The sequence below is a fragment of the Pseudopipra pipra genome, chromosome 13 (assembly GCF_036250125.1).
Source record: "Pseudopipra pipra isolate bDixPip1 chromosome 13, bDixPip1.hap1, whole genome shotgun sequence".
In the NCBI taxonomy this organism is placed as follows: Eukaryota; Metazoa; Chordata; class Aves; order Passeriformes; family Pipridae; genus Pseudopipra; species Pseudopipra pipra.
This window is the reverse complement of record NC_087561.1, coordinates 11,167,828-11,191,097: the sequence shown is the minus strand read 5'-3', so window position 1 is coordinate 11,191,097 and position 23,270 is coordinate 11,167,828. Positions and strand designations below refer to the sequence as shown.

At 45.2% G+C, this 23,270-nt stretch overlaps 1 protein-coding gene across 3 annotated transcripts in view; it reads left to right on the top strand.

Moving 5' to 3' along the window:
• The window catches only part of GPC3 (glypican 3), a 146,485-nt gene that overhangs the window by 56,640 nt on the left and 66,575 nt on the right, over positions 1 to 23,270 (top strand). For all 3 annotated transcript variants that reach the window (XM_064670008.1, XM_064670009.1, XM_064670010.1), the window contains exon 3: positions 7,121 to 7,815. In XM_064670008.1, the coding sequence (XP_064526078.1) occupies positions 7,121 to 7,815 (695 nt within the window). The remainder of the gene's footprint in view (positions 1 to 7,120; positions 7,816 to 23,270) is intronic.

Sequence of the window (23,270 nt, the reverse complement as noted above, 5' to 3'; positions counted from 1 at the left end):
TGAGATCCGGATGCCAGCGTAGGGTACAGAGTTCTGCACTGAAGTCCCTTCAGGTGAGGGGCTGGTTGGAGGTGGGGAGCTGTGGACACGAGCATTTCTTGCCTCCTTGCTTCTGGACTTGTAGCACCTTGTGTTGGTGAGCTCTGCTGTCTGCGTTAACAAAGTTTTTGTGTGTGGGATATAAATATTAAATGGGTGAACCACAGTGTGACTAATTGTCTAACAGTCAGACTATTACCTAGACTGTAATAGGGAGCGCATTTTCAGGACCGTTTGAGTGGGTATAATGAGATGGTATCATACAGTATTTTTATTAGAAACTTCAGGCAGTGTATTTCAAACTGCCAGGGCAGTTAGATAAGCTGAACAATTAAAAATAAATGGCTTTGGAGCTTGGTGTTTTGATAAAAACAGATAATTAGGAGAAGATGCTTTTCCGACAAGAGCATAATGATTTGGTGTTGGCTGGTGTGAGCAGCACTGGCTTGGAAACTTGTAATTTGGCTCCTGTGGGAGTGAAGGGGGTGGGCACAGAGCTGGAAGGAGCCCACTCATTTAAAGACTGGACTGAGATGTTTGCTCTCTTGGTCTGGTGGTGATGGAGCAAAGGTAGAAAGTACAGACCTTGGTAGCTTAAAATTTAGAAGATGGAATAACTGAATTGTTCTAATTTTTATTACTAATGCTTTGAAGCTAATCTCATAAATTTGGGAGCTTGGTGACAATTTTTATGGTGTCAATATTGTAAAAGCAGTCCAAAGGCTGTGTCATAGCTGGGGAAAAAGCATTTCCTAAGCTTTAAACCCAAATGCTCTCAGAGAAACAAACCCTGTAAGAGCAGCAGTGGCTCCATCTGATGGGTTTTGTAATGCCACAGACAAAAGTAATTATGCTGCTTAGAAGAGCTTTTGTCTCCAGATAATGTTGTTAAAAACTTGCAGTGTAGTGTAAATCATAACGGAACAAATCTGGAGGCTGCTCTTATTGCTGCCAGGGGAAATTCTCTTAGATTTTGTTTTCTTGCTGCTCAATATATTGCAAACCTTTTCCAAGTTGGTAAATAAATATTACCTGCTGTTTGAAAAATGACTTGGGGTTCATCTCACCAGTAGTGCCTGTGGCAGCCAGGCTGTTATTGCAAACAGTTGTTCCTCTCTTGGTGAGCTCTGTTGTGTGTGTTTTGGGAACACAGGCTGTTGCGATCGGCCTGAAGTTGTCTGATTCATTGGAGATATTAAAGAAGTGTTTCCTTCTTAGAGCTCACTCACATGTGGATGCCTCTGGCTCCTTTCAGCCTTTCCGAGCAGTACCGCGGCAATTGGCAGGTCAGATAATGTTTGGTCGAACTTACAAACCCCCAAACTTTTAGCATTTCCTTGATGAACATTTGAATTCCAATCCATGAACACTGGTGGTGTTTTTGAGTGGCTGAGCACTTTTGGCTTTTAGATATATGGGACTTTTAAAGGTTTGGGAACCCTGGCCATGCAGGGGATGCAGCGATTGCATTAGTAACAGATTAATTAACTGAGGAATTTTCCACCATCCTGCCTGGACAGCCATGTTTTTGCCTCAGGATAGAAGTGATTCTCATGGGCTGAGGGATTCCAGTACCTAGTTGTCTCCTGATATGATTTGTGTCCTGAGGAGTGAAGGGAGAGGTTTTGCCATCAGCAGAGTAGTGCCATAGAGCAGGAAGAACCAAGGCAGCTTGGCAGGTGAAGTCTGGCCAGACTGGAGGCTCTCTGACCCCTGCAGTTATTGCTGTACCTTGTTCAGAGAGTCAGCCCCTGTGAGCAGGGACCCTCCAGAGACACGAGGAGAGCCATTGAAGCCTGAAAGAGGGACTTCAGCAAATCCACTGAGCTTCAGGAACTGGGCCACTTGCATCCCTGGAACAGTTGCATCCACAAATGAGGTTCACTGGGGGAGAAGATGCATGTTCATCCCTAAAAGGCATTAAAGTGCATTTTGGGATGTGGATCTGGTGAGATTTGAAAATGGTCCCACGTGCAAGACAGGGAATCACTGCATGCCACATTTGCAGCCTGTAGCCTGGGGTGCTTCCAAGCAGCAGTGTTCTGGGGAAGGTGCAGTGAATCATCAGACGCATTATCATCTGCAGAGAGAAATTCAGCTGAATGCCAGTGATCCGTGTTGATCTCAAGGGAGGTTTCTGCTGCATGGAAATCAGTTTCTTGTTTGTTTTACAGTTTGGGATGGTGCATGAGGATTCACCACTCTTCCCCAGAGTCTTGGAGGAGATGGCCCTGAAGCTTTTATGGGGTGTAGGAACATGATGGTGACAACATGACCTTGTCTAGGATTACTTGCCTGATTGTCTCCCAGAAAATAAAACTGAACTTTGCTGTTACTGGCTCTTGATAGTGGAATAACAAACATGTTGTAGTTCCTGCACTGTGAAGATGGTCAGGATAAGACATTAAGTGTGAGAAGACAAGTTTTTGAGCAAACAATCCTTTGCAGAAGTGCAAATGGGAGTTGGGAGCTCAGCTCCTGATAGGAAGTGGAAGCAGCCATGGTAGGAGTTCCCCTGCTCAGAGAGAGCTTTATGGTTGCAGGATTTCTGTGGCTGGATGTCAAGAAGCAGGAAAATCGAGGTTGTAGGTGCAGTTTTAATGCCTTGATGTCCACGTGCTGAGGGGTGCTTGTGTCACACAATCAGGGGTGCACAAGTCACACAGTCCTGCACCTCCACCCATCTTTGTTCCCTTCCATGGTGCCCCATGGACCTGCTGCTGATGGAGCACATTTTGCTGTGCAGCTCCCTCACCATTTCCTGTGCCTTTGCCAAAGAGAACTTGCATGGTATGGTGTGTGATACCCAAAGAAGGGCAACTGCCCATGTGGGAAGATTGTCTTTGCAGCAGAACTAGAGCAGCACAGTATTGGAGGGGCAAGCATGAAGCCCATGGCATGTCGTGGTGCCTGACAGCCATGGTGGATCCTGCTGTTCCTTCCTCCCTGCTGTGTGCCAGCTCACACCTTCTCCCAGGGGGAGGTGGTTCCATGTGGCTGCTGTGGTGCTGTTTTTTGGTGAGCAGGTATGGGGGGCAGAGGGACCATAGACCTCCCTGTTCCCAGCAGCAACACCTTTCCAAACACCTTCCACTGCTTGTGAAGCTGCACTTGCTGAGCTTGGACCTGGAGGTGCCATCTCTGGAGCTGCCCCAACTCTGCAGTTGCCATCAGATTTTGGCTCTTTCCTCTCCAGTGGGATGCTGTATGGGAATGGCTCACTGGGGCTGCTGATGTGGGCTCCTTGCAGTTCAGGCAACTGCATCACATAATCTCTTAAATAAACCCATCAAGTCGCAGACGTGGCTGGAGCCTCCTGCAGCCTGGGGCAGCCAGTAGGTTAATCCGGAGCTCCTCTGGCCCCGCCATCGACCCCTTTGAAGTTGTTGCAGCTTAGGAGTGAACGTGCTTTCTCAGGAAAGCTGGCATTTTTACTAAGCAGCAGACTCTTATTATCTGAGCTGAGAAGGCAGTGATTTCCTTCTCCTGCCAGTAATCCCCACTCAAGGCACTGTTATGCTCTTTTACGATTTATTTTCTCTAATTGCCAGTTTGCAGTGGTCATGCAGCTCTCCCTGGGCTGCGTTCTGGGAAGCTTTTACACTTTGAAAGGAGCTTAGTCCTACTGTTCTGGCTGCTGGAACTGGGCAGCAATTCCTCTCCAGGTGCTTCAGCAAGAGTCCTGCCTGAAAAATAAGTAATAACCCATGCTGTTCAACTGGTGCCTGATACCTGTGATCTACAGTAGATTCAACTGTTTCATGCATCCTTTGGGAGACCTGATAACCTGCCCTTTACTGAGGTGGTATAGCAGGTCCCTGGCAATTTTCTCCTGGGTTATGGGGTCTTCATTCTACTTCTCGTCCCTGTCTTCCAGCTCAGGGGGCCAGGTATCTGAAGAACACCTGGTCTTACTATTAAAGACTGAGGCCACAAAGGCGTTAAGTACATCTGCCTTTTCCTCGGCCTCTGTCACTGTGCTTTCCCCTGCATTCAGTAAAGGAGGAAGGTCCTCCTGAACCCTTCTTTTGTTGTTAATGTATTTACAGGAACACTTTTTATTCTGTGCTGTGTGTGCACAGTACAGTGATGGAGATTTTAAAATGTAAGCCCTGCTTGGCTGTGCAGTACCTTTGCCTCCTGAAGTTGGGAGCAATTCTGATGCTTTGCTTTGTCAGGGTATTCACTCTGCTTCAGCCAGACCTGCAAACTGATTGCTCTCAGTGGCAGCTTTTGAAAATATCCCTGAAATAAAAAAAAGAAGAAAGAAAAGATTGAATTATCCTCCAGCACTGGGAGTTTCAATAATGCCATGTTATAAGCAGGGCAGATTTTACCAGCAGCAAATCCAGGCTGTGGGATTTTTTGGGGGATCAAAAGCCCACGTTGCTTCTGTAATGCGCTGTTCCCTCTGTTTCCTTGTGAGGCTCCCTCGTGGGAGCACAGGGGACTGACCTGCAAAGTTTCCTCCTCTGTGAAGTGCTCAGAGCCTGGCCGTGGGTCACTGCAGCTGCTGGCAGCTGGGGATTTGCTGTTCCTGCAGCCAGTGCTTTGTGATGGATATTTCAGAATAAGCACCTACTACAGGAGTTGGGTGGGAGAGATTTTGGATGTGCAAGACTCCTTTTTCACAAAGTTTTATTATTTCTTGCATCTATTAATAGGGCAGCAGGAATCTCCATATGCTTTTATAGTCCCTGTTGTGCTTTCTAATGGATATATGCAAAAGCTCCAAGGCGCATAAAATAGACACTCTCAGCCAGTTATTATGATAAAAATTATGTGCATGTCATGACCTTTAGAGCAGTGGGACTGTGTGTGCATGCACTGTTCTCCATTCCTTTCTGAAGCATTTCTCGCCGTAGGAGGTTTTCGTAGGAGCTTGGAATATTTTTGTAATCAGCGAAGAGTCTTTTGGCTCTGATGGTAACTGGAAAAGCACAGAGGAGCGAGAAAAGGGAAGAGGGATGACTTTTTCTAAAGGAACTAACAGAGAAGAGGTTAAAGGCGGATGGTGAGGCACAGCATGAAAATCCTGGCACCATCTCCAGTGCTGTCAAAAAAACGCTGGTCCAAAAAGTTCTTTGTGCTCTTTGAGGAAAAAGCTATTCTGGTGCTCTTGAGGATAAAGAAGGGGAAAAAAAAAGTTTTGTAATCTATGTGCCCTCTTTAAAGAGATGTTTTTTGTTTTAAAACTTCTAATAACAGTGCAACCAGAATTTGCTCTGCTTGCACAGCCCGCTCTGTGTCAGACTCACCCTTGTGCTGGAGAGCTTTGCCATGCTCTGTATGGGGGTGAGGGGCAGGATGCCAGCTGTTATGGAGAAGGAGGCATGGAGAGAGGGGTCCTGTGTCCTTGCACTGCTGCATCCCTCAATCTGTGCTGTTAGGAAGGATTGCTGTCTCCTAGGAATGCAGATGGTTGTTCTGAGCTTGCTGGGACAGTCCTGGTGTGAGTGTCAGGAGCTGTGGACAAAATGCTTCAGTAGCATGCCTGGGGTGTGTGCAGGCACCAGATGGGATGGAGACAGTGTTTGCAGAAGTATATCAGTAATTTCTGCTTTGGTCTCTGCTTATACTACAGCATTCTGCCTGCTGGGGTGGGGGGCAGCAAACAGCACCTGGTCCCTGTCCCACCAGGCGTTCCTGCATAGGATGCACCTGGGAAGAAAGAGCTAAAAGTCCTGGAGATGTGATGGTCTTAAAAGCTCTTTAGCAAGGTGAGAGGTTATGCAGGGCCTGACATTGCTTGTGATAGTGTTGATACTGAACCCCTGTGGAGACGTGTCAGGCCACACTCAGCTGCATCCCAGCCTTAACAAATGGGGAAAATAACACTTATGGCTTTAAAAATTAAACATTCCCTTTAATTATTGAACATAAATAATTTTCATGCAAATTGAGCCTGGATGTGTGTTTCCAGAGTGACACAGCTGAGAGCAGTTACATTGTGGGGTGTCAGTGACCTGTGAACTGAGAGGCTGTTCATTATTTTTAGCATTTTATGAATAGTACCCTGGAGGGTGGGACTCAGGCTGGTAGAGAGAGTTGGCCAAAGAGAAAGACTTTAGTTTGCACCAATGCCACCCCCTTCTAATGCTTCAACATGCTAACTGGTGTGTGTGTGCATAGGTATGTTGTTTTTACATAGTGGGGTATGGATATTTTGGAAGTCTCCTGGTGAGGAGGGCTATAATTAAAGGAATAACTGTGCAGTGACTGTGCTGCTGGGAGCTCCCCTGGTCACCTCATGGAGGAGGTGTGGACAGAAAGTCCTCAAGTCTTTGAAGGGGTAAATGGGAAAATGCACCATGGTTTTTCCTGGCAAAACGACAATCTCTGTCTAAAACTTGAGTTTCACGGGACAGTTGGCACAACTTGATGTGTGTGAGAGTGGTCCTGGCTGGGCACCCACAGATAGACACGGCGTCACAGGCTCCCAACATCACACTGGACCTTGAAACAGCTCTCATCCAGGGCAGATGAAACATTGGATCTGCAGCTGAAGTGAGCCTGATGCCTTTGGGAAAACTACAGCACTGTGGAGGCTTTTCCAATGGCTTGGAGGACACTTATTGGTGGGGGTTGAGTCAAAATATCCTCTGTTATTAAGCTCCTATAAATATTTTCCTTTTCATAATGGAATGTCAGCATTTACTGTTTCCTGATTTTAAGCATTGTACAGTTTGTCAAACATTTATCTCTGCCTTAAATTAAGTCTGGAGATAGAATTCCTGTTAATTTCAAATCAATATAAAAGGGGGAGAGAAAGAAATTGCAGTCTAGCCGTTTTCTTAAATCAATATTTTCTTTAAAAGCTGAAATGTTAACTAGATCATAGGTTTTTTTGCCATTTTGAAATGTAGCTTCTGTTTAAAGAATTTATGCATTTCCCCTGAAAATCGCTGACGCTGGTAAGTTTTGCAGCAGGCACAGCTGCCAGCAGGTGTTTGACCCAAGGCAGGCAGGATGGGGCCAGCTCTGGCAGCGGGGATGTGGTAGAACATTAAACATTATCCTCCTTGTTTCTGAGCTCATTGTCTCTTAATAACACTTTTTTTTTTTTTGTTCTGTTTTGCAGAAGCCTTTGAAATTGTAGTACGGCATGCAAGAAACTTCACCAACAGCATGTTTAGGACCCACTACAAGAGCATGGGGCCCAGAGCTCTTAAATTCGTTGGAGAACTTTTTACTGATGTCTCTCTGTACATACTGGGCTCTGACATCAATGTTAATGACATGATAAATGAATTTTTTGACAGTTTGTTCCCTTTGGTTTACTCCCACTTGATTAATCCTGGCTCCTCCGATCCTTCCTTGGAAATGACGGAATGCCTGCGGGCAGCCAGGAGAGACCTCAAAGTTTTTGGTAACTACCCGAAGGTGATGATGACGCAGGTGTCCAAGTCACTGCAGGCCACGAGGGTCTTCCTGCAGGCGCTGAACCTGGGGATTGAGGTGATAAACACCACGGACCACCTGAAGTTCAGCAAGGACTGCGGGCGGGCGCTGCTGAAGATGTGGTACTGCTCGCACTGCCAGGGGCTGCTCCTGGCCAAGCCCTGTGCCGGCTACTGCGGCGTGGTGATGCAGGGCTGCCTGGCGGGCGTCGTGGAGATCCATACCCACTGGAGAGAGTACATCGGGTCTCTGGAGGGGCTGACCAAAGGCATGCACGGCATCTATGACATGGAACATGTCCTCCTGAACCTGTTCTCCTTGGTGCGGGATGCGATCGTCCACGTGCAGAGGAGCGAAGGAAAGCTCTCGACAACTGTGAGTAGATCTCTGTAGTTCCCCAAGCTCGCTGCTGTGGCAGGGCTCATGTACCATGAACTCTACGTGCTGAAGCCATCCTGTCCCTTTCCTCCACCCAACAAACCCCAGATGCCTCAATTACCAGCTCCTTCTCTCCCATTCTGATTTTTTAAAAAAACTTTTGGTGGCATCTGAAACTGGTGTTTGCAGGGCCTGTGTTTCAGTTAAGGGCTGTTCCTCTTTTCAGGTTGGTCAGAGCAGAAGGGTCTGGACTTACCCTGGCATCAGCTTTGTAGCTGGGGTGTGAGGTTGGAAGCTGAGGTGTCCCAGCATTTTCAGTTCTTCCTGAGTGCTGTGCTTACCTTGAGTAGTTATGAAAGGCTGGTCCTGCTTTCCAGGTGTTCCCTGCCTCCTTTAACATCACTAAAATGTACATCCAAATAGATGGCAAGTAGAGGCATGTGCTGTGGCATCCATCCCCTGATTTACCAGAGGAAATCTGATTCTCCATCTCTTGGTAACTCATTCCAGTTTTGGGCTGCATTTAATCGCAGCGATGAGATCATTTCTTATTTATTAGAAGTGACTTGACTCTTATAAAAAAAATTGTGAATTTCTGAGCCTCCTGAGAAACGGAGGCTTTCTTGTTCCAAAAATCCTGTTGCTCTGTTTGAACACCAAGGACAAATGTACTGTGGTAATACAATGCTTGTTCTGCAGAATAGATTTTTCTGAAGGCACAATTGAGCTGCTCCATGTAGGCAGGGTGGAGCTGGGAATGGGACAAAGGTGCAGGAGTGTTGTAATAGTTTGCGTAAAGCCAACGATGATTAAAATCTGACACTTGTTTCCCTGTTAGCTGCTTGTTCCTGCCATTCTTGACTCCTGTTTACAAAAGGGCTGTGTTTATGTAGGTCACCGTCCTACTTGCACTGTGAGTAACTCTTATCTTTTTTTTGGGCACTGTGGAAATGTATCAGCTTATGGATTTTGAGCTATGTGGCACTCAGCCAGCAGCACTCTTCCCTGCTGTTTGCTGTGCCTTCTTTGCTTGGTGGTTGCCCAAGACATGCCACCACACTTATGGAGGCTGTGAAATAATGAGGTGGCACTCGTGTGGTGTCACACCACCTGGGTAGTTTGGCACACGTGGAGAGAGCTGTCTCTGTTGCTTAGAAGGGATTTAGGGATCACATTACAGTAAACTGGATTACTCTTGTGTTGCAGTGACCAGGAGGAGGCTGTGGCTGGGCTGAGTGTTGGTCACCTGGGCAGATGGGTGCAGGCAGGACTCATGGGCAGCATTTTAGCCTCCAGAGTACAGTGCAGGACATTGCCTTTCAACCTGCCTTAGGCCCTTTCTGCAGAAAATCCCAGTTTTATAGCATCCTGCCAAGCACTTCCTGTGCAGGGAGATTTCAGCTGGCAGCCCAGGAGCAGCAGCTCTGGTGCCATGGAGCCAGGGGGGGTTCTTCTCCCTTCTCTCAAAACCTGTTGATCCTCTCTGGAACAGCAAAGGAGCAGAGATGTAACTGTAGGTTTAGCTTGAGGTCGGGTGAGATGGAGAAGTCACGTTACAGGTGATAATGAGAGAAAACCCAGCTCAACTCTAAGCCCAGTTGGCATTTCCAAGGCAGTAAAAAACAAAACTTACTTCCACTTCTAGTGTGAGCCTATTTGATCTCAAAACAGTCGACATATTCAGTTTTAAGCAAGAACTTCCAATGTGTTTTTCACCAGCAAACCTGCTGTGCTTGTAGGTACTAAGGCAGAGCAAAAACATTGCCCTTGCAGGCTGTATACCAGGTTTCATGAGCACAGACAACATGTGCATCACTGTATGATCCTAAAAGGATCAGTGTGTGTCCTTTCATGTCCTTCTTTTATTGGCACAACAACAAAAATGCACTTTTTCTTGAAGATGTCCATGTATTCAGTTAATGAACTTGACTGTCACTTTTATTACTGAATATTGACACCTTGATCTGTCTACAGAGAACGAGTAGATGAAGCACCACTAAAAACACAAGCCAAAGCAGTAGAGCTACAATCTGCTCATCCTCTGCCAAACCAGAACATACACTGACTTCCTTTACAATAAAAAATTAGTGGGCATTGCAAAACCATTGTGCTTTCGTACTTGATAGAGCTGTTTGAATTCATTAGTGCCATATGTAGTTAGGTACTTATTTAAACATAACTCCTCTGGATTATTTAATACTTGAGTGATTCTTTTATTTGCTCTAGAGACATTTTTGAGTAATAGGAGTGCAGAGGAAAAAAAATCCAAGCCAAGCAAGCCTAGTTGCCTGGCAATTGTACTAAAAGAGAATGGCCACTGGGTTCTTGAAGTTTGTTTTTAAAACACTGATGTTGCTCAGCTAAGGCTCTTATGTCAAACTCGAGCCTAGAGCAACCTTTTTTTAATGACAGAATGTATGAGCAGTTCAGTAGAGAAATAAGGCAGTAATGGAAGCACTAACAGTCTTAACTACAGTGTTGCAGATGGCCTGACTCATAGCTGGGCTGCATCTGGGGTAATCTGGGGTAAATCTCTCTGTAAGATATCACTCTGTATGTGATAGAATTTTTTATTTAGCTGTGCTAGAATGAAAGTTTCTTGGTTAAACTTATCAGCACAAATTGAGTTTCAAAGAATGTACCCAGAAGCAAACAGTTGTATTTACTGTTATCCTGTAAATGTGATTGGTTTTAGACACTGTGGTCATATCAAAGAATGAAATGCCACAGAGGTTGTCTTTGAAAATGTGAGGGTGTAGTTCTGGCTTGGTTTGTCATATTGACCTCTTCTATTACTGGCCTTGGCCACCATTGCTTCCATTCTATTCACCTGTGTGGTATTAAGAATAATGATAGGTTATTTAATTGTCATTAAAATCCCCTGGAATTATGGAAAACTTATCTTCCATGCCCATAGTGATTATAGCCTGATCAAGAACACTACTGCCCTTGCCTCACCTTTAGGCTTCTTTTGTCTTTCACAGCATTGGTGGCATTTCTGCAGCAGTAGTTTTTCCTCCTGGTGTTTCAGATCCTTGGGTGTGTTACCTGACTGAGCATCCTTCCTGCATGTGGTTGTTCCTCATTCCCCTTGCCACCCTCCCCTAGGCTGGGTGTGGGCATTCACATGAAGACCTGGACCCTTTTATAGCTTGCAGCAGACCTGGCTACAAAGGGCATGTGAACTTGAGCTCCAGAGGTGCTGCAGAGCCTCCAGGTAGGTTTCTGAGCAGCTCTGCAGTTCCCAAGATGAGGAAGTCATACTGCTGTTAATCTGCTTTTGGGGACTGTGTGCCTCCAGGCATGCATTTAAATGTGAGCCTGTGTGTTCCTGGTCTGTAAACAGCAATGCAGAGGAGTGAATTCAGTAATATGGCAGTAAACAGTTCCCATCCCAAGCCTTGCTTTAGTAGCTAATTTGTCAGCAGTAGTGTGTGTTAGGGCTTTATTATTTCTGCAATTTGTCTGTTTAAAAACTTCACCCCTAAAACATGCTATTAAAATACTTTATCAAGGAGGCTGACTCTCAGGGCACATTGGGAAAAAAATTTGCTGTCTAGGGCTATATCTATATTAATTTTCCAATCTTCCACTTTTTCCCTGGTTGAAAATCTGCCTAGTATGTCCACCTCTTGTAGATATTTTAATCTTGAGTGTAGGGAAGAGCGATTTTAGTCAGTCTGTGCTTTTTACCACAAACTAAGACAACTGGGAGAGATGCAGTACAAAAAAGCTTAATAGAGTATTCAATCCCAGCACTTCTTAAAGTTAATGCTTTCACTGTTGTTGAAATTACAAGAGAAACAATCTGTCTGTGTCTTGCATAGCTAATAGTTGATCTCCTCTGGGGTTACAATCATAGGATGGTTTATGTTGGAGCAGATTTTAAAGATCATCAAGTCCCATGGGCAGGGACACATTCCACTAAACCAGATTGCTCAAAGGCTTGTGCAGTCTGGCCTTGATGGGGCAGCCACAGCTTCTCAAGGCAACCTGTGCCAGGGCTCACCACCCTCAAAGTCAAGAATTTCTAATCTAAACCTGCCCTCTGTTAGTTTAAAGCTATTCCTTCTCGTCTTATCTCCATGCCCTTGTCAAAAGTCCCTCTCCAGCTCTCTTGTAGCCCCTTTGAGTACTGGAAGGTGCAGTAAGGTCTCCCTAGAGCCTTCTCTTCTTCAGACTGGACAACCCCAACTCTCTCAACCCGTATCCATAGCAGAGGTGCTCCAGCCCTCTGATCACCTTTTTCACCCGTGCTCCAACAGGTCCATGTCCTTCCTCAGAGCTGGATGCAGTGCTCCAGATGGGTCTCAGCAGAGGGGCAGAATCACCTCCTTCACCTGCTGCCCTCACTGCTTTTGATGCAGCCCAGGACACAGTTGGCTTTTTGGGCTGCAAGCACACATTGCTGGGTCAGGTTGAGCTTCTCATCCACCAACACTCCCAAGTCCTTCTCTTCAGGGCTGCTCTTAATCCATTCTCTGCCCAGCCTGTATTTGTGCCTGGGATTGCCCCTACCCACCTCTCAAGCCTGTCCAGGTCCCTCTGGATGACATCCCTTCCCTCCAGCACATCAACTGTGCCACTCAGCTCAGTGTCATTGACAAACTTGCTGAGGGTGCACTCGATCCCACTGTCCATGTCACTGACAAAGATGTTAAAAATTGCTGGTCCCAATGCTGACCCCTGAGGAATGGCATTTGTCACTTGTACACTGAGGCATTAATTGCGACTGTTTGAGTGTGACCATCCAGCTAATTTCATCCACTGAAAAGACAGGGTTCCCTACCTTAAGCCAGCACTGTAAAATCATTTTGAAAGGTTACAAGGCTGAAGTGTGGAGGCGGCTGATTTGACATGGATATTAATTTATCTACAGAAATATTTTTCTTAATGCTTTTTTCCACCCCATAACTCATCAGAGTTTTGAATCCATTCCAAGAGAGTGGGAATCAACAGGCAACTTATAGCACAGTGAGACACAAAGCAAAAAAGATGTGGGGGGATCTTGAGGTGAGGCTGTAGCCATGTATTGCATTTAAAAAGGAGGATGCCCTGTAGGTGTGAAAGGGATGTGGAATTCGGCTGCTCCTGCGTGCCCAGCAGGGCATGTGTCCCCTCCCAACCCTTTGGATGGTGGTGTCAGGACTTCTCCTGCCCTTTGGCTGTCGTGTGGAGCCTCTCTGTCTGGATATGGAGCTGCAATTGCCAATCCCTGCCTCACACAGCGGGACTCCCTGCTTGGCAGGACATTTATGTCTTTGTGTAATTATGGTTGGGTACAGAAGACACTGTGGAGCTGATGTCTCTGTAACATTGACGAAACCTGGGAATGAGAACAGATTGCAAAGGAATACAAGATTAGTCTTAAAAGTTTCATAGAAAAAGTACATTATGAAAAACACTGGCAACTCACCATCAAAAAAAAAATATCAAGAGATTTCAGTTAGTTGAGGCTTGTCAGGCAGATGTGTCCCAGCCTGGGCATCTGCATCTGAAGGGACAGAGGCAGAGACAGAGGGGCTGAGAGAGAGCTGCCCAGCCCCTGCTGCTCCCCTTGCAGTTGGATGAAGTGTGCAGCTCTACCTGCAGAGCATTGCCTAGAAAGAAAAGAGCAGGAAGCTCAGCAAAACCTTTTTTTTTTTTCCACCTAGAATTGATGGCTGAGTTTCTAGAAAATCCTATTAAATTGCAAAATTAACCAGACCTTTGTTCAACCACTCGCACGCATCTGAGCAGGTTGGAGGAAGGGTGCCAGTGCCATACAAGAACAGCATGTAATTCCCAATGTGCTTGTCCTGTGAGAGGATCCTTGCTGTTTTACTTCCCCATAAACACCTTTAAAAGACTGCTGAGGTCTGGGTTAAGTAGTTTATACAGCCATTCTGCTGAGGTGCTGTGGAGGTGATGCCACAGTGCAGGCTGAAGTTTGCTGTTATCCCAAAGCTGGAATGCTCACCTCACCTGGCTCAGGTAGAGTGCCTGGTGTGAACCTAGCTCTGATGCTGGCCTTGGGAAGCTGCCAGGGGAGCCCTAGGCAGGAACAGAGTCAGGCAAGCTGGATGATTGTTTGCCCTAGATTTTTAGGGAATCCTGGCAAGGGAGTCCCTGAGCGTGCTGTGAAGATAACCAGGTACTTTGGTTGGTTGTAGCACCATGGAGAGGAGCATTGCTCTGCTGCAGTTGGTGTACAGGTTAGCACCACCAGCAAATACACAGGGATGAAAATCAAAAATAGATCAAAAATAGAGGGACTTTTGGCATGCAGAGTTGAAAATATCACCTGTTGCCATGCACAGTGATTTAATGCATTTTTCAGCACAGCAATGCTGGGGCTGTTTTCCCTGGGATCTGCTTTTGGAGCTGTCTCACCTGGTAACTTGCTGGAAGCTACTTTGCTCGGTGGGATGCAGCGGCAGGGAGCTCCGGTGAGTTTTCATATCTGCTAATGGATTTTTCTTTCTGAGCTAGAGCTGGCAAGAGACTTGTGAGGAAAGCTTTGAAATTACTGAGGTGTTCGCAAAGTCCTTCCCTTTGAGATGCAGGGATTGGTTTCTTTGTACTTTTAATGCGAGTTGCTTTCTGTTGGCATTACTCCTGGGATAGTCAGCTGGATGTACAGCCTCTGTATTTTCAGGTTCTTTATTGGCGAAGTTTAATCCTCAGGCTATTCTCTAATGCTCACTGGTAGCTAACTCCATTTTTCACTTAAAGCTGGAAATACAGGTGAGGTTTTGGTTTCCAGTGATCTCAGACCCCCTTATAGCTGTCCCAAGGTGCGTGTATAATGTACTTTTGTTATCCATTTTGTGATAGGCAGTGTAAGGCGCCTGATAAGGTGTGGTAAAGCAAGCATCTGTTCCCCCTGCAGGATGAAAATAAACCTTATTACTGAGGGCAGTATCAGCAGCATTCCCATTCCTGTGAAAAGACCTTGGGAGTACTATGATTAGTTGTCTGAAGAGGTTACAGGTAATAAAGATTTTCTGATACTTGTGGAAGTGTATGGCAAGGTGCTGAACTTCCAGGTGTTGATTTTGAGCTAGAAATTCCCATGTTGTTGGTGGCTTGGCTGGTGCTGAATGAGTAAGGGCAAAAATTATTCATGCCTGCACTTTTGTAACCCAGTATCAGCAATGTTGATCCAGCTACTTTGGCATGCTGCTACTGGGCTTCAGTCTCTGGTTTAGTAATCAAAGACACAGTAGCAAATTAAGGGTCTGCATCTCATTTTTGGAAGGGACTTTGGCATGAATGCTCTTGACCATCACTTACCTGTCTAACGGACTGAGATTCAGAGGTTATTCTCAGTCTAGTGAAAGCTTTACCTCTTGTCTGGCCTGGGGAGGGAGGCCATTGGTGTCACAATTAATTAATTCACTGCTAACAAGTGCTTTGGCTCTGGAGGACACAGGTAGCATGCTGTCATGGACTTTGGTTAGCCTTGCCCTTTTCCTGCTGGGGTCCAGTGTGGGCAGAGTGGCATGCTGGTCTGCCCTCTGCTTGCCCTGGTGGCATGGCGAGGCTCTGAGTCCATTTGTCACTGAATTGGGTCCAGATAAAGCAGACTGAGTGTGTGGCACTGTGCAGAGCTGCTGGGTGGAAGCAGTGGCCAGTGATGCTCAAACCTGTCACTGGAAAGCCAGAGAAGGTGTCATTGAACATCAGCACAGGTATAATTTAAAAATAGCATTTGATTTTGTTTCAGTTTGTAAACTTTTATATTGCATTATCCTTTTTTGCTCTCCCTCTGTCCTTTTAACTGGATGTGTTCTAGCCTCTGGCATGTTGTGCCATTTCAAGGGAATTTGCAGTAATGCCTTTTTTTTTTTAATTAAAAGTAAAAGGTAGCTGCTGACAGTGCCCCTTCCTCCCTGCATGCACATGTGGCAGCACATGGAGCATCCTTTGACAGCACATTTGATGTCCAACCCAACTTTGCACTGAAGCTCACATGAATCTGTTCATTGACTTCAGTCTGAGGCAGATCTTTTGGCTGGTGGCAACTTCATCCCCACTACTCTGCAGCTGAAAAGGAGCTTTTTAAGGCTGCTGCATTTTATGGTGGGAATATCATACAGCACCCACTGAGCCTGGCTTGATCTCACTTCAGATCACGTGTTGGCTGCAGTGCGAGCGAGATGCACACAGGTTGCATGTGATGGGATGTCTTGCATTTTTTCCAAGCTGGAGTCAGAACAAGCCTAAAGATCTCATGCAGATTAATTACTGGCTCTGTGTAGCTGTCTGCATGTACCGTGGCTTGGCCTGTTCCTTGTTTTAGTGGAGGAGCTAATTTGTTGTTTTGCAACTGGCTCCTGAGCATTAAAAAAGATACTTGGTTCTGAGATGCCCTGACATCAGTACAAAGAGCACAGAGAGGTAGTGGGGCAGAATATGATCTTAACAGATGAAAATGAGGATACACAGCTTTGCGATGTTTTGCAGCTTTCTTCACTACACAGAGCAGCATCTTCTTTTCTCATCCCTCATCACAGCTGGATTGGGCAGCTGGACCCAGGATGCTTTGGGATGTAGGAGAGGAAGGAGCTGGTGACCATGTCATCCAAAGCAAGCTGTGCACACTGCAGGAGAGGATGTGTGGGGGGGCCTGTTCCTTGGGCTCTGAGCTTTATGCTTTGAAATTTCAAATTATCTCATTTTGTAATAAATTGTATTGGTCAAGGACATAATGTGAGGTCTTGAAGTAGGTTGTATTTAAGCAGAGAAAACCTGAGTTTCAGTCTGAACCAAAGATCACAGTGTTAGAAAGTTCCCTCCAGGTGTCTTGAGGCTTCTGCTGCTTCAAAAGCTGTGGGAGAGGTGCTGGCTGGGGAGGAGCTGCCCCTCTGAATGGGGAGGTTGGGGCTGTATTAGCGGGTGAGCTTTACAGCTGAATTTCCTTCAGAGTTAAACCAACCTTATGCTCTGGGTCCTTGCTGAGATTTAGATTTGGTTTACCTGAAGGATGCTGCAAGCTGGAGCATGACAGAAATAGGAGACTTTCAGGTCTGAGCTGACCCATCTGGCTTCTGAGGAGCTCACAGAGAAGTGATATCCATGGTATTAACTGCCTTTATTCTTATTTAGCTTGGTCCAGACTGTCCCTCCAGAAAAGCCATTGCCCTGTGCACTTACTGCTGAATGGTGGAACTGCCTCTGGAGTTCTCTCTCAAAACTGCCCCCATATCTTTCTTTTATCAGAGAGATAAACCCCCTGAGTATCAGCCCAGTGGACACAGCTCCCTCGCTTGCTGCCCAGATTGCTGCTGCCTCCTGCAACCTCTATTAACATAGATGCTTTATTAGCAAAATACATTCTGGCCCATTTCCTTTCCTGAAGATTTTTATCCTTGCTTAGACCTGCAGCTTTGCAACACCACACTTGTGCTCACCAATATCCATCTCTCTGTGCTTTTTACGCTAAACCCTCTTTTGGCCTCATTATCCATGACTGCAGTTTCCACTAAGACCTCCATCCGGGGTCATTCGCCGGGCATCCTTCATCTTAACCGTGCTGAGTTTACTTCCAGTGACAGTAACCCCCGTGAGTGTTGCTGTCTTAAAACTAGAACTATCTCTCCCATTAGCAATGCTGATGAATGAGCCAAGAACAAACCAGAAACTTAAAAGCGACCCTCTGCAAAGCAGAAATAGTGCCCAGAGCTGCCTGGGTGGAGCAGTGGCGTTTTGTTTTGCACTGGAGAGGATGAAGGGCTGGGTTACAATGAGTGGTTTGCTTCATTTTGAATTCTCTGCCTGTGTGTGGTGCTGTGAATTATATCTTTTTTACATCTTATTGTAAAGTGGCTTTGAGGTACCAGGCATGAAAGATGCCATCTACGAATACATTTAGCTGGGAGAAAAATTCCAACAAACAATTCAGGCAGATTTTTTGTCTGCCTGCTGCAGCAGTGCACCCCTCATTGCTGTGTCCTCATGCCTTGTCAGGCTACTGCAAAATGAACTGGTGGCCTTTTCCATCCCTGCCTGTTGTGTTGCCCTCTAATAGGCCCCCAAGGGCATGAAGCCTACTTTCAGAAGGTGAAGTTTGCTGCTAACTGCATTATTTTTCCAAAGATCTGTTTAAGCAAGCGCAGGGTGGCTGCAGAAAGCTGTGCCGACAGCCTACAGCTACTTTGGCAGAGTTATTAATGTTTAAAAAGAAAAAGGAAAGAAGAAGTAAGGCAGCTGTTAGAGAATTTTGCAATTCTTTATGCAGGTGTATCTTTTTAACCTAATCAATTTTCACACCCAATTCTCTTCCACGCTATTGGCAACGGTAGAGATGATACTCTCAGCCACTGACCTGGAGAGAAAAGTGATCTGGGTGGTTACTGAGGATAATTTTGGGGTGACTGTCTTTCTAAATGCTTATTTAGAAATGTCTTTCTAAAGCTTATTAACTCCTGGATTGCAAATATTGATCTGTATCACTGTACAGATAAACTTCATGCTGCTGCTCTCCAGAGACCCAGAGTGCAGGTATTTCTGTAGATACTTCCACTGCCTGTGCTGGTGTTTAAGTTATCCATTGTCTGTCTCCTCCCTGAGGGACAACCCAAAACCCATGCAATAGAGGACACTTGAGGACAGTGAGAACTGCATGAGGTGATTCTGGGATGGCCCTGACCAGCAAAACAGCACCAGTAGCTCAGAGCAGATGGGCCCCAAAGGGTTTGCCCAGCAGATGCTGAAAAACGTCCAGAAAGGGCATCTCTGAGCCTTGCTTCATGCAATTCCCATTGTTGGGAGCCAGAAAGAACTTCAGTAACACTACCTGTAGATTTTGGTGCACGATGTTTATCTTTTCAGTGAGTTGTGGAAATGCCCAGCTTACAACTTCCAAGGTGTGTGGAAAGTAACGAAGATAAACAAAAATGCATTACAAGTGTTTAGCCTGTTTTATTTTTTTTTTTTCCCATCCAATGCTTTCCCCACCTCATTTTGGAATTGTTGTATGTCAATTTATTGGAATTCACTTCTCATAATAAAATCTTAGTCCTCAGTTCGATGACGTTGATAAAGGTGTTGTGATAAAGTTGAATTAATTTCATTTCTGTCTGAAAACAGCCTATTGTCGAATGCGTCACTGTAATACATTAATCAGACATGTAGCATTGTAACGAGGTTAAAAGTGCACACCAATTTCCATTATAAAGATATTCTCAATCAAGCAGAAACTAATCTAACGTTGTAAGTCATTCTGTAATTCAATTGTTCTAACCGCAGTACATGTGAAAACAAGATGTCTTACAACAAAATCTCATAAAAGCCCTGCAGATATTTATATCTTTATAGAAAAGAATGATTTACATTTTCAATAAACCTGATTTGTCTTTGGGAAAAATGTAATTCCTTTATCATGGGCAAAAATCTAATGGGAGCCTTTTTACCTTGTTTGCCATGTTTTTAGTGTATTATCTTGGTGTTGACCCTTAATTGGATTAGGTTAGGCCTGACTGTCAGGGAAAAAAACCTTCCTATGCATCTGGCATCTTCAAAACTAAGAAAATTCAACAGATGAAGGAAAAACAACAATGAAAAAAGAACACGGCCTTCCCAAGCCTTTTGTTGGCCTTGACTAGATTAATTTTACCAACAGCTAATCTCTACTTTGCAGAGATACTTTTACCACTTTCTGTTAATGACAATTGTTACATTTCTGTTTTTGGTTTTGTTTGGGAAGGTCCATAGCACGGCCATGGGGAGAGCCTCGTGCCCCCCTTGCCAGGAGCTGGATAATGTGCTGTGGGGTTGCTTTGGACTTTGCTGGAAAATAAATTCTTGTAATTTTTCTGCTGAAGAAATTCAGCAGCTTAACTGTTCAAATGATTTGGTGAGCTTTGGTGATTCCAGCTTTGTTGTTTTAGCAGAGAGGTGTTTGGAAAGAGAAAGGTGGATGGAGGGAACAAAAGGTGGCTGGTGGGGGGGGTTATTCCTATGGGGAGGTTGAAATAATAGGGTGATGGTCCTTTGTAAGGGGTGGGTGAGTGGGAAGGAATGGTGTGTACCAAACCCTTTGGGGTTGGAAGAGTTTTCCATTCAGCATAGGAAGGGAGAACGGCATTTTATAGCAAAAAACCACTTGGTGTAAAAACCTTTGGGATGGTTTAAGTGCAAGCAGTTATTGAAATATAAATCTGAAAAGCTGTGTATACCTGTGAGCACGGTCTGTGCAGATTGCAAAGCAGGCACTGCATTTACCTGCTTGTTTTGACATCACCAGTTAAAGCAGATTTAGCAGTAAGCCCCGTGTGCTCTATTTTAAATAAATATTCCACTTGCTATTGGATTGCTGAGAGAGAGAGAGAGAACTAATTAAGGAGATGGGATATCATCAGTAAATTTTTCTTCCCTGAGATTTTATGAGCAGTAATTTGAAAAGAGGCATATTAAAGTCATTGAGGAACAAGTTAATGCTGCGTTTCTAAGAATATTGTCCTTCTACTCAAAGATTATATTAAAGAATAAACAGTGTACAGTAGCTAATTGCTAGCTGACACATTATAATGGCTTTGTACTTCCAAAATTGAATTGGTCTGGTTTAAGAAAAAAAAAAAAGGGAAAAAGTAATGCAGTAGCTTTTTAATTATTTAATGAAGTATTTCTCAAAGTATAATTGAATCTATGCTCATAGCTGGAGGGGGAAAGAGGGACTGGTCAGTATTGACCAGATTTGCAACCCAGCTGACACAGCTGCTGTTAAATACCCCGTTATAGGCTCTGACTCCAGCTTGCTAGCTTACATTCCAGACTGATGGCAGGTATCTGTTTTTCCTCTCTAAATGAAGCTGCTAGGAATTTATTTCTCTTGCATTGCTCCTTTCTGTAGTGCCGTAGGCACAAACACGGCGCAATATTAAAACCCACAGAAATCTGCCAAGGAAACCGATTAACCCATGGCAGGAAAATAACAAGCGCATGGCGATTGCCTGGAGCTGTTGTACTGCCTGGCTTTGCCCAGTGATGGTTTTTTTTAAGGTCTTGGTAGGAGCTGGTAATCCCTCAAGCCCATTCCTTGCTTCTCAGTCTGTTGAGATGGAGCAGATTTAATTGCCTGCAATAGGAAGGTCTTCTAGGGACCTGTAGTAGCAATTGTGTGTTATAGTGTGCACAAAACGCAGTTGTATAATTGCAATGTGTTCAGCACCCTTAGGAGAAATGGACTTCACTGCCTTGAGTCCAAATTTTCTGCCAGGTTAGATGAATCAGTGCTAATGTGGAAATTGGGTGTTGGAGTTTGGAGCATCTTCAGCCTCCTTGGGGAATCAGTCCCAAAGGCAGAGCAGCAGCCCAGGGTCAGAAGCAACCATGGCACCTCATTAGCCATGAAACATGTTGGGGGCTCAGGGCTTCACCAGGAGCTGGGCTCTGGGTGCTGCCACAATTTGCTCCTGAACCTGGCTTTGGTCAGTCTAACATGCTCTGTTTTTCTCTGGATTTTGCTCCCACATCTTCCCTTTTGCTCTCTTGTCACCTTCCAGGCAAGACTGATTTCACCTTCCAAGAAAAAAGTCTTAGTTTGGTTGTCTAAGAAACATCAGATTGCACAGATCCAACTTAAAACCATAATGGTGCATTAGTATGCCATGGGGCCCTGTTCCAGGAAATATCTCCACTTGGGAAAACTGCTTAAGTGTATGCTGAAAATTAAGCAAAAAATGCTTTTTTCTTGACTCTCCTAGTTGGTTGGCTGGGTGGGTCTGAGCCCTAGCTGGGGCTCCAGCTGCCTGGTCTAACCATCCAAACTGAAATACCAAATTTTTTGTTAAATATGGAATTAACAAAATGCTGGAGGGAAACACTAACTTGAAAAGTTGTGCTTTAATTATATGTCATGGATTATAAAGGCAGAAAGAACAACTGTGATCATTTAGTCTGACTTCCTCTCTACCTATAAATAACAATAAACAGCCTTTTGCTTAAACACAAAGCAGCTTTCTTTGGTGGATTAAATGCTCCATGCTGGGGATGCCAGAAAGAAGAAACAGCTTGTTTGCATTATTTTGTGTAGGTTTGAAAGGGCTCAACTCAAGCTGAGGTCATGGTTCCTTTGAGAGAAAGGGCATCCTGCACTGGGAGAAGCTGAGTCAGTGCAGGAGTCAGGAGGTGGTGGGACACAGTGTGGAGGTGCACTGGGCATCATGTTCTCCTGGGGACAGGCTGGTGTGTCCTAGTGGGAGCAGCCACTGGAAACACAGCGCTTGTCTCTGTCTGATTTAAGCCATTTGAACCCTGGCACAGCAGAGCAAAGTGCAGATGGGAATCATCCAGCTTCAGCAATTGGCATCTTCATCAACTGAAACCTTTTAAAAGTCCCCTGTGCTCCCCACTGCCCTGCCAGGCTGCCCTTATGCAGGCTCTGGGGTAGAGTGACTGTGTAACCATGCGATGCGTCAGACCTTCCAGCTCCTGTGTCACCTCTGTCACATCAATACACATGGCTGCATGGGGAGCACATCCTGTTCCTTGGCCTGAGAACCAGCCCCAATTATCCCTTGGGTCACACTGGGGCATGGGGAGGGCCTTGAGCAGCAGCTGGGGTGTGCAAGGGCAGCTGGGCTGTTAGCTCCTCTTCCACTGCATCTTGACCATCTCTTGTTTTTCTCTCCTTTGGTGGTCACAGCTGTCTTTGCAGACAAGAAATGAGGCCAAGGAGGGAGCACCTATCGATCCTTCCTGGGCCCTGTGTTCCTCCTGTGACACTGAACCTCTGCAAAATGTCTTGTGATGCTCTACATGAAGGATGGGAATCATGATTTGGGACTAGATGATCTTAAAGGTCCCTTCCAATGCAAACCGTTCCATGATTCTCTGAAATATGAACTTATACTTCCTTTTAAAAATGCCTCCATAATGCCTTCGAGGTCTGCAAGAGTTGGAAGACCTGATCTTCAAACCAGGTGGTGATGGCCTTTGGTGTAACCTGGACTGGTGGCTGCAGGGGTCTCTGAGCATTTGTAGCGTGTGTTTGCAGCATGTATTGGGCGTCACCGCAGGCACTGGTGTGACAGGCACTCTGTTATTTTAAGCATTAGTGTTTGTGTGCATTTTACACATTATAGCATTGCATTATTTAAGGGTGATGCATTATTAAACGCTCTTCTCCTTGGCATGGAGAGTAGGTCACTTCCCACGATTCCTGCTGCTCTGCATGAGTGAGTTAGGGTGCTGTCTCTTATGTAATCCTTGCAGTCTGAATAGTGGAGATCATAATACTATAGAGCTGATTAATAACATTTAGTACTCCATTAATGAGGAATTTTAGTGAAGTGCTCATAGAAGACATCTGTTACCATACTCAGTTTGTTCTTTCTGCTTGAGTGCCTGAAACCAGAAGAACAATCATTACTTAGTTAATAATGATGTGCTTCTTAGAATAAAGGCTTGTAAATTCATTTTTATGCCCATAATCATATTTTTCTGCTGTGAGAAGAGTGAGGGAGCTG